This window comes from Crinia signifera, chromosome 3 (assembly GCF_055691185.1).
Source record: "Crinia signifera chromosome 3, ASM5569118v1, whole genome shotgun sequence".
NCBI lineage: Eukaryota > Metazoa > Chordata > Amphibia > Anura > Myobatrachidae > Crinia > Crinia signifera.
Genome location: NC_139219.1, coordinates 317646754 through 317658903, shown reverse-complemented (window position 1 = coordinate 317658903; position 12150 = coordinate 317646754). Strand labels below are relative to the sequence as shown.

Here is a 12150-nt window from a genome sequence, read left to right as displayed (position 1 = left end):
AGCGCTGTGAGGCAGTAATACACCATCCGTACTGCCCCGAATCACATGGGTTGTTGCTATTGCCCATAGCAACATCCCTTGTGAAATAGAACTCCCATCTTTCTCCAGTGAATACAGATTCAGCCTGGTTAACCTATCTTTGCATTCTAGTGATTCGAGACCTTTTTCTAGCTTAGTCGCCCTTCTCTGTACTGTACCTATTCCAATCCATGTAAGCAGGATGCAGTGATGTTCTGTTCCTATTGTCCAGGGGAAGCCAGAATCCACCTTGTATTACCACAATGACAACCTGACTGTACTTACGGCGGATATGTTTGCTGCTGGGATGGAGACCTCCTCAACCACTCTGCGATGGGGCATCCTCCTCATGATGAAATATCCAGATATCCAAGGTGAGGAATAGGTATATGGAATGCTGGTTATACCAGGGTTGCCGACTTTTACAGTTGGAGAGGAGACTGTCAGCAGCACTTCTGGGGGCAGGATCTGATGGAGACGTCATCCCTTCCCCAGTAATGCAAATCTGACAATTTGCGGGTCTCTGAGGAGGGGGCAGGGCTAAAATGGCACAATTTGCATGGCACTGATGTAGGCTGCCATCAGAGGAGGACTGGCGGAACACCAGTACCAGACAGAAAGAGGACCCAGAACTGGGGTCTATTAAGTATAATTTGACATAAAAAAGTTGACATATCCCATGGAGCCATGTAGAAGTTTTGTGCCGCCAGTGCTGCAGACACCGGGAAACTCACCAGGCATGCCAGAGGGATGGAGAAGGAGAAGTAGGCCCTTTCCTTAAGAGAAAACCTTTATACACCCATATCGGATGCAGGAATATTTGCAATAGCTTTAAGTAAGAATGAGATGTCTCTGTTGTTCTAGACCAGTGGTTCCAAACTTTGCCAACAGTCCGTGTTTTCCAGGTCTCCAAACAGAATCACAAGTGAAATATTTAACTCCACCGGCGGATCTTATAAAATGTGTCACTGAATATTGAGTGCACCTATGCACCTGAAGAAAAGAAAAAAATGAAAAAAAATGGATGGTGGAGCGCTACTATTTTTGAATATATTTAGATTATGAAGAATTATATTAAGTAAAAAATATTGACCAATTGGGTATTACAATAATCAGTTTAATATATTCTATCTCAAGAATTTACACATAACACAAATAAAACACATCTAAAATACATTGTAAATAAAATTCTATAAGACAATAATCACCCCTATATGGAACCCCAATGGGAAAAGTATGGAATGTGGATATATCTCACTTGTTCCTGGTGATACTCTCCTGTGTGATAAATGGATAGATACATGCACTGGATTGGCGGGTGTCCATAAACCTGACTTGGAGCTGATGGTACTGTCCTCCCCTCGTGAGGAAAGGTGGTACACGTCTCACGGAATGGAGGGTCTCACAGAATTAGCAGGTGGTGGTGTCCCTTGGTTGGAATGGTCCAGTGATTAAACTGGATTGGCGGGTGTCCATAAACCTGACTTGGAGCTGATGGTGCTGTTCTCCCCTCGTGAGGAAAGATGGTACACATCTCACGGAATGGAGGGTCTCACAGAATTGGCAGGTGGTGGTGTCCCTTAGTTGGAAGAGTCCAGTGATTAACTTGAAAAAAGAGGAGAGCTGGTTCAAAGTGAGATGAAGTAAATTGTAATCCACAGGGTCCAATAGAGGGTGAGCGCCTAACGCGTTTCGTCATCCACAGATGACTTTATCAAAGGCACTTGCCAGGTGACGTGGAAAACAAGAACTGTTGGGGGTACTTAAGGACCAAGGTTGGGTCATGATCTATGCTATGAATATGTGACATGAATTATACTCTCCGTAATATCTCTTTTCTGACAGAAAAAGTGCAGAATGAAATTGAGAGAGTGTTAGGATCAGCTCAGCCTCAGGCAGAGCACAGGAAGCAAATGCCGTACACCGACGCCGTCGTCCATGAAATTCAGCGCTATGGTGATATCATACCGGGCAGTGCCCCACATGCAACTTCTCAGGACGTCACATTCAGAGGCTACTTTATTCCAAAGGTGAGATTCATAGTTACAAGAGCAAATCATAGGGACATCGGACCTGGTTCAGGTTAGCAAAGCAAAGATCACACAACTGGGTAAAACTATGTCACACAGCAGATGGGGTAACAAAGTTGAATGTTGCCCATAGTTGGGTTCAGTAAGGAATGTTTGCCGGAAAAAAGCAGTTTAAAAGGTACTTATATGTTAGTTGGGCACCCACTATAGTTAGTGCACTCATACTCCCACTATCCATGTTGGCATGGAGTTGATTTTATATAGTGTGGCCAGCGCAGCGAGTCACCGAGCCTGAAGTGTGGCGAGCGGACACGGAAAACTAAGCAAATAGCTTAGTGGGCGCCCAACTAACATATAAGTACCGTTTAAAATAATCACACTGTATCTGTTTACCATTACACTAACATACTCTTACTGTACAGTTATGCCCAAGTACATCGTGGCTGCGTTGCGCATAAAGTGCGCCATGCAAATCGCGCATGGATCGCGCCTGCTCCTTGCGCTATAGTCCCGTTATAGATCGCGTTATAACGTAACGTAATCTTGTAAATGTAACCTGCACTTACACTCATTGACCACCAGATGTCACTTTTCCCAAACAGTACAGCGCATGCGTAAAAATCTCTTCTACAAAACAGTGGCCACCACGACTTTTCACTACGGATTTTGTCCTTACTTTACGGACAGAGTGTTTGTATTTACTCGCAGAAGCAGCTACGTACGGTCATTTATGTAATTGGTACAGAAGCCATGCTAACCTTTGCTATTGCTGGATGACTACTTAAAACATTATTTGAGGACCTACAGTATCATACTTTAGAAAAAAACCTCAAAAGCGCGTTGTAAACCACGATGTACTTGGCCACATCTGTACTTGTCTGACATTATAGTAACATAGTAGTTGAGGTTGAGAAAAGACATACGTCCATCTTCCCATCCGCCGCAGGGACCCCGCCTCTGACTTCACATCCCCCGCATGGACCCCCTGCCCGCCCCGTGCTGCTTGACCCCACTGCCTGCCACCCACCCACCACCGCCGCAGCAGTGGGGTGGCAGGTGTGGGGGCCCCGAATGTGTGGGGGCCCTGGGGCAACCGCCCCTGTCACCCCGTAGGTAATCCGCCACTCCCCCTGATACCTTTGTACATATTAAGCATGTCTCCTCTTAAACGCCTCTTTTCTAGTAACAAAGGTATTACCAAAAATAGCGCAGCTAAACAGGAAATATGCAGCCAGAAGTTAACACCAAGTGTCCTGTCAACATGAACACTCAAGAAACGTGTAGTGGATAAAGAAAATCGGTGACACCACTTAGCGCTAAACCTTGAAAGATTCATTTTACATAACTTTCATTAGGCACTGATCCAGATGATTTCAGATTTTTTCCTGGATACCTAGAACAACACAAAGGATATACCCTTTTCCCAAATTAATGGGATGTTGGATAGCAAGGGTATATCAATACAAAATGATCATAGTGCAGTATCCAAGTATAACATGGGTTTTATTAAGTACAGGGAACTCACATTGGGGCAGATGTATTAAGCCTGGAGAAGAGATAAACTGGAGATAAAGTGGAGATAACTTGGAGGAGTTAACGCACCAGCCAATCAGCTGTGTTTGAAATATGACAGTTGGGATCTGATTGGCTGGTGCGTTATCTCCTTCCACTTTATCTCCAGTTTATCTCTTCAACAGGCTTAATACATCTGCCCCAATGAGAGATAATTAAAAGCATATATTCACAAATCCTTTTGGCAAAACTCCTGCAGTTTTTTCTCCAGTCCTGAACATGGATCCAGGTGGCAGGTGGAAGCTCCGGGCACCGGTATCCCAAGTCTTTCCGCAGATCCAGGCAAGATCGGTTGCAGTCCAGCCAAATTTCTAACAAAGAGTATGCACCTCACTTGCATTTCGGACCAACATCCTTCTGTACTTAATAAAACCCATGTTATACTTGGATACTGCACTATGATCATTTTGTATTGATATACCCTTGCTATCCAACATCCCATTAATGTGACATCGGGGATCCCCACTGTCATTAGTGAGGAGGAAGCCGCAGTCTTCTGTAAATGTGGCAGCAGAGAGACACCTCTGGAGTCTGGATTGATATGTATACTGGAGTAAAATTAGTGTATGTATATTAGAGTTATTCTTTTCTCTGTGTGTGTTTTTATTTGAACATTCCTTTTACAGGTGAACTACAAGTCCAAGGGGGCCCATTAATGCCCCGCATGCTAGGACTTTTGGTTTGCCAAGTCCAAGCATGCGGGGGAGGCCTGCTGGGACTTGGCTGTAAAAAGCAATGTTTTTTATCTTTCTTATACACGTATCAGCCCGGCATCCACTGCCTAGGGACGCTGGGGACAGCCCCAGGCTTCAGCCCTGGACGGGTGAAGCCTGGGGGGGACTCCTTTATTGAGGGGGTCCCCACTCCCCCGGGTACCCCACCCAGCGCTGACCAGCCACAGTGTGCATGGTACGGCCGGGGGACCTTACATAATACGTGGGCTCCACATATTCTGTTTAGAACATTGTACAGTAGTTTGTTACATAATGGGCAGGTTCTAAATGGCTATTTCTACCCAGGGGACCGCGGTGATTCCATTTCTGACCTCTGCCCTGAGAGATGAAGCCTACTTTGAGAAACCAGATGAGTTTTACCCAGAACATTTTCTCACCCCAGAAGGAAATTTCAAGAAGAATGAAGCCTTCATACCATTCTCACTGGGTAATACTAGTTCCAAAGATATTTTGAGGACAATCTCAATGTTGGGTAGGGCTTGGGAATCCAGATATTCTGTACATATGACCTATCTGGTCCTTGGTCAGTATTAATGTCTGACAAAGAAAACCATAAGTCAGAGAATTTACTGACAGTAGAAATCACATTTTTACCGTAGGTGACCTTAAATCTACGACCTTGCTGGTTTTTAACAGTACTTTGCTCATAGAGTTCCAATCAAGCCTACTAGCGTTAGGTTAAGGCTAGGCATGTGAGACAGTAAAACCACAATTCCAACATTTATGGGAAGTTATGCTGCCCATGGGAATTTTTCTATTTTCTACAGGAAGTTTTTTTTAGTGCACTTTAATATATAAGAATATTGTTACCATTTCTTATTGGATATGTAGCCAAAATGCTCAGGACCAGGAGAATTTTGGATAACAGATCATTCTGTATTTTGGAATATTTGAATATTTCAATTAGGTATCTTGCATTTATGCGGTATAAACACATCAACCACATGAAATACAATATATTTTCTTTGTTAATGAAAAAACAAGGTTTCAAAACATGAAACAAAATTTGTGTACTATCTCAGGCCCTGAATTTGAATGCCAAGCAATCATTTTCTTGCACATGTATAGTGCCAGTTACATATCATGACCCCAGTAAGTTTTTAGCAAAAAAAAAAATGTTTTCTTCGCTTTCTGGAATGTATGGTTTTTGGAATAATTCCGTTAACGGCTATTCGGATAAGGGATACTCAACCTTATAAGTAACTAGGTGGCCTATGCAAAAATTTAGCATATGAATAAAATAAGAATAATTTTATAGCGAGGTTGGTGGTTTGTAGTAGGGTCAAAGAAGAACCGGTTCATTTGTAGCCATTTGGAGAAGCTGAGCAAAACTGATCATCTTAAGGGGCCTACACACAGGCAGATGATGAAGCGTTCAGCTGAGAACTCAATCTTTAAAACAGTTCCTCATTTATCGATTTTGGCTAAGTATGAAAGCAGAAATAGCTGTGCGGGATTTTTTTTAGGTGTCAGGTGGGGGGGGTGCTGAGACTGCACGGCGGTCTGGTAGCAGCAATGGCTGTAATGTAGCAGTGTTGCTAATCTTATTAACACGTGGAATCCCCCATGTTTTTCATTCACTGATCGGATACAGGGCAGCGGTAAAGTGGAGCGGGTAAACGGGATATCGTCAATTTTTTACTTCGATTTGTAAACAAACAATACAATGTGCAATTGGAAATGATCAATTTGTCAGAAGGGGAGAACGTATTCTTTCACATAGTACCTCACTTATAGATTTTAATTAGGGGAGGAAAAGGGAGCATCAAGAAAAATCTTTAGAAATAATATATATGATAATGAGGACTGTAGGGAACACATGGAGGCACAGCCACCATCCTGTTTGATTCATTCTAATGCTTAGCAGCTACTAGACACCGAAGCATAGGTACAGGGAGGCCACAAACCAGAGCGAAAGCATAATACAAACAGAATCATTGGGGCATCTGGTCTAATCAGTCTTACTCAAGGAACAAGGAAGATATTAGGAAAACACAGATTTGATAAGTCAACCGAAGTCAAACCCTTTGACTGATAAATAATACAATGAACTATGTGTAACTATTGTCAGGATTTTTTTGTTTGGAATGTGTTCTTTAGCTCTACTACGCTGACAATAAAATAAATGCCTGTGTGTGAGTGGGTGTGGATCGTATTGTCGACCGCACTTAGGTTGACAGTAATTAGGTCGACACTGTTGTGTTGATAGGCAGCAAGGTCGACAGGTGTCTAGTTTGACATGGGTGATGGGCGACAGGGGTCTAGGTCGACATGGGACAAGGTCGACATGGTTTAGGTCGACAGATCGCAATGTCTACATGGGGTTTTTCACAGTTTTTTTACCCGAATGTCAACACAGTCGACATGGACACAGTTGGAAGTCAACCGCAGCCCCTCGCATTGTTTGCTTCGCTCACAATACTTCGGGCACGGTGCCTCGCTGCGCTCGGCATACTATTTTATTCTCCCACCACACCCTAGTGGATGGTAGGGCATGAAATACCGCCTGTCGGCACATGTCGGCTCAAAAACAGTGAAAAAACCCATGTCGCCCTTGTGACCTGTCGACCTAACCCATGTCAACCTAACGCAAATGTTGACCTAGAACCATGTCGACCTAGTCCCATGTCGACCTAGACACCTATCAACCTTGTTGCCTGTTGACCCAACGGCGTCGACCTAATGACTGTCGACCGAAGTGTGGTCGAAAATACGACCGTTTCCCGTGCGAGTGACATCTGAAAGGTGTTTTGATCATAATTGGCGTTAGAAGTGGGATTTTTAGTAAAGCTAATTTCAACTTTCCCAAATCACATCATAACAAAGGAGAATATTTGCTGTAAGTTCTTGTAATGTCACAGCAGGGCAGCAGGTGTTATAAATCTGTGACATCGCGGGGCAAACAAACTTAATTTGTCATGACATTGTCACTCCCCCTACTATGGGGGTTATTCTAGTCCATTCTTTCTGACAAAATCCTTCTTAGATGGACAAAACCATGTGCACTGCAGGTGGGGCAGATGTTACTTGTGCAGAGAGAATTAGATTTGGGTGGGGTTTTTCTTCAAAGTGAGATCTATATTGAAGTGTAAAATCATGCAGTCAGTATTTTCCCTGCACAGAAACAAAATAACTCACCCAAATCTAATTCTCTCTGCACATGTTACATCTGCCCCCCTGCAGTGCACATGGTTTTGTCCATCTAAGAAGGATTTTGTCAGAAAGAATGAACTAGAATAAACCCCTATATTCCCAAGGCCAGATATACTGAGGTCAAGCAGGAGTTACTGTAGAGAAAACAGTCCAACTAGTTGATAAAATCCAACAGCACAATACACATCTGCAATGAATTTAGAAAGCTGAATAACATATTACAGTGTTGTGCTTACCCTATATGGGGGGGGGATTGACTAAGATGTGAATTCTACCTCACATGTGATCAGATACCGTCTACAATCTTCCAGAGGGTGCTAAATAATTAAGAAGTACAGTAGATTCTGATTGGTTGCCCATCGCAACATCACATGTGAAGTAGAATTCACATCTTAGTAAATTTCCCCCATGAACTGGTAGTATATTTAGCAGGGATTAGCTGCTTAATGATTTTTGACCTCTCAAAAGTTTATTGTCACTCCCTCGGCCAAGTCAAAGACCATGTTTTCCACCAGTGAAGGTTTTTCCACTATAAAGTTCTGCCTTTTGGGATGCTTGGAACTCGTTTCATGTTCCAAAGGGCTACAAAGTAAATATTGAGAACCCATTCAGCCTAATCATCTGTGTATATCTCCAGGACTTCATATAAAATGATCAACTAAGAGTTATTTACTCAGCAGAAAACTGCCCTAGATAGCAGTCCATGAGCTGGTTGCCCTCAAATCGGGAGCTGGATGCCACAAGGACCCGTGTTGGCCAGTGACTAGCTCTCTAGCTGGTATTAATGTTTCCTATTTCTATTTGTCGCAGGTAGAAGAAGCTGTGCTGGGGAGAACCTGGCTAATATGGAGCTGTTCCTGTTCTTTACAAGCCTGCTGCAGAACTTCACCTTCCAGGCACCTCCCGGAGCTACAGTGGACCTCACACCTGCATTGGGAGCTACTAAAGCCCCACAGTCATATGATACTTGTGCTATACCCCGCAGCTAGAAGAATACATATTCAGGCAAATTAGTCTGAAAGATCTCAGGGGCAGGTGTATGAAGCAGTGATAAGGGAGGAGAAGTGATAAAGTGCCTGGTACTTTATCACCGGCCAATCAGCTCTTAACTGTCCCTTTTTAAACCCAGCCTGTAACTTAACAATCAGGAGCTGATTGGCCAATGATAAAGTACCAGGCACTTTATCACTTCTCCTCTCATATCACTGTTTCATACAGATGTAGCGCCGCTCATCCTTTCTACCTATGGCGATTGTACCGCCAGCTCGCCATGGGGGGCCACGGCAGGCCATGGCGCACGGCATCGCAATACATTTTAAAAGCTTGGCGATTCACAGTGGTGTCTCCGGATGAGTGCAATACCAGTGATCATCCACCAGATGTCATTTTTTGAAAACCTCATTGCGCATGCGTGAAATTTGTGCTGCAGCGCGTGCATGAAGCGCAGGAACTACAGTAAAGTACACTGTGCTACTATTGTACTGTCCAGTAAGCCTAGTCAGCGCCTCTCTCACACCGCCAGCGCCAGCATGATCCACTTTCTTTTGCGGAGGCGTCTCATTCCGCACAAGCGTCTCATTTCGCACAAGCGTCTCATTTCGCACGAGCGTTTCATACAGTAAGCGCGCTCCGTACGGGGAATGGCGGGGTTCCATTGGCTTATTTACATTATATCACTCCGATGCTAGCTTGATGGAGCATTAGCCATGTATTGCATGGCGTGCACCCACGCCCCTTGGCGGACGGGAGCGCAAGCAAAAAATTGGAATGCCAGAACCTCCGCCATGGCGAGCTGGCGGAAATGATGAGGCCGGTTCCATCTGTACATCTACCCCTCAGTTTTGTTTAGCATGAAAAGGAAAAATATTAATATTTTAGAAATTTTTCAATATTTCTTTCCCCAGCACTCATATTGCAGCTGCTGAATTTGGAATGAGTGCTTTCGCTTATGATGGATAAATGTTAATTGATATGGATAGTACGGATAGTTGAGCAATCTACTCTAATATGTTCATGATATTGAGAAAATGTCTAGCCATGTTGTGTATGTTCCAAAATACGGTGGTAAAGGGACGACACAAAGGAACAAAAAATGAATGCATCATGGACCCCTTTGCTTCTATTTTGGGTAATCTGAGTAATTTGGAGATTAAATGGAATGTGGATACATTAATAATTAATAAAGTATCCAAATGTATCTGTAATGTTGGTATCACAGATTGTAGGCGCTCAGGGCAAAATATCCGGCAAGAAAGGAGCCGTCTCTCAAAAGAACAAAAAGACTGTCTTCAGCAGCTTTAACTGACATGGATTTGCAAGTTTTAGCAAAGGGACTCTCTTTCATTGCAACTCGTGGCATGGATCCTTTCCAGTGGAAAGTAGATACCTTTAGATTGAACAGGTTCCTTCACCTTAAAGACCACTTTACAAAGCAACCACGTTAACAAAATCAGACTTGACCACCTCGGATATTCCACCTAAATTGAAAAGGATTGCACCCAGGTCCAAATTTGATCCCATTTCGACAAACCCATCCATAAAGTCCTTTACCAGACTCGTGTAACAACAATTAGAGTCGTTGCCCAAGTCACCTCATACATCTCCGGTTCACCACAATTTGTCACTGGCAGAGAAAAAAGCCCTTGAATCGCTAGCCACGCGCAAGGATATAATTATCCGCAGCGCAGACAAAGGCAGGGCCGCGGTGGTCTTAAACGCGGATGACTACCGTATAGAATGTGCTCGTCAACTGAGTGACACCAATACATATGGGCGTTTGACCAAGTACCCCACTTGGGGCTTCAAGTTGGAGTTGGATGCAATCTTAAATCAAGCAGTAAGAGATGAGCATATCTCATCAGAAAAAAAGTTTACTCTAAGGGGTTGGTAAACCACACTCCAAAGAGCCCCGGAGACTATTTCAAGCTTGAAAAAGTCTCCGGGTTTCCTAGGAGATGAAACGCGTTGCTCCACATCTGCCAGATTGTGTTCCTGACTGTGCCTGACTTCCGCCTCATCTCCGTCTGACTTCCGCCCTCACCACCGCTCTGTGTGCTGGACCCCGCTGCTGCACGCTCTCACAATCTACAGCGTGCAGTCTTCTCTACCATCCCAGCAGACAGCTGCCCATTAGCACACCAGCGGTACCGGCCTGCCACCTTCAGCTGCCGGGAGCGGACTTGAAACGTGTCTGTACAGCAAAGGATTTCTTCACTTGGACTCTTGTGTGGGTGAGATAATATCCCCCCTCCTGCTTTACTAACATGCAGGTACAACAGCATATAGCTTACTTACCAATTGCCTTAATCCTCAACAGGACTTACTGCGTGTCAGCTCACTCACTATATAAGGCAGATCTCTGCAGAGCCGGCCCTAGCCTAAATGACGCCCTAGGCAAGATTTTTGGTTGGTGCCCCCTAGCACCGCCACTAGTTCCGTCTCTGACCCTGCTCCCCTTTCCCAGCACCAGCACCCCTCATCATAGCAGTCATCATTTTGGTGCTCCTACCCGCAATATTTTAAATAGAAACAGTGCACACATTTGGTGCACAGCCCAAACAGGGGTGTGTTTTTGCTGGGAAGGGGCATGGCCACACAATAGTACCCCCAATTCACATTATGTCACACAGTAGTGCAACTTTATTCACATAATATCATGCGATGGTGTCCCTTATTCACGTTACATCACACAGTAGTACCACTTTACCTTATATACATTACTCCTCACATTATTCACATTATACCCTTAGAAAAGAATCCTGAGAAAATATTGTATTTTAACCACCTCCATGGCCACACTGCAACCCAGCACAAAGCAGTGTGTGCTGGGCAGAGGAGAAGAGCTGCAGCTGCTGCTGACTTAAGGGGAGGGGGCCCGGGGCCCCCACTGGGCCCTTCCATCAGACTTTGGCCTGGGTAATTTGTACCCCCTACCCCTTTCTCTCAGCATCCCTGATAATACCACACAGTAATGCCGCTTACACATGACACACATTATTAATGTCCTTATAACCATAATGCCCCTTACACATTATGCCAACCTTTATTAATGCCCTTCATACACATAATGACACACATAATGCCCCTTACACATATGTTGCACATTATTAATGCCCTTATACACATGACACACATAATGCCTGTTACACATATGTCGCACATTAATAATGCGTTTATACTTGACACACATAATGCCCCTTACACATATGCCGAACACTATTGCACAGCCAACCCACCCGCAGACAGCACTCGCACAGCCGCTAACACTGTGACCTCTGCCTCTGCTTGGATACAGATGTTTCCTCATACATCTTCCCTCAATAGGCCATGCAGCTCCTGGCCAGTTCTGCTAACGTTGGGTGCCTTTTTTGCTGAAAATTCATCTTATTTGCATTGTTATGACCAGCACACACAAGGAGCTTCCAATGATTAAAATAATATGCGGCATGCGTATATTCTGTGAGCGACTGTGGCTGTACCTGCATATGCTATGTTACAGTGATTTCCATGAATACACTATTTCATATGCAGATACAGCCTCACTCACACACAGAATATAGACATGCTGCATATCATTTTAATCAGCAGAAGCTGCTGATGCCCCTAGGCATTCCAAATGCCCTAGGCAATTGCCTAGTTGGCCT

The 12150-nt window shown here is 44.2% G+C and overlaps 1 protein-coding gene across 1 annotated transcript in view; it reads left to right on the top strand.

Annotated features, from left to right (window-relative positions):
• Positions 1 to 11879, top strand: part of LOC146064823 (cytochrome P450 2K1-like) — a 43024-nt gene extending 31145 nt beyond the window's left edge. The window contains exons 7-10 of the mRNA XM_083178725.1: positions 251 to 392; positions 1864 to 2048; positions 4640 to 4781; positions 8318 to 11879. Of these exons, the coding sequence (XP_083034851.1) occupies positions 251 to 392; positions 1864 to 2048; positions 4640 to 4781; positions 8318 to 8496 (648 nt within the window). The 3' untranslated portion in view covers positions 8497 to 11879. The remainder of the gene's footprint in view (positions 1 to 250; positions 393 to 1863; positions 2049 to 4639; positions 4782 to 8317) is intronic.
• Positions 11880 to 12150: the final 271 nt, after the last annotated feature.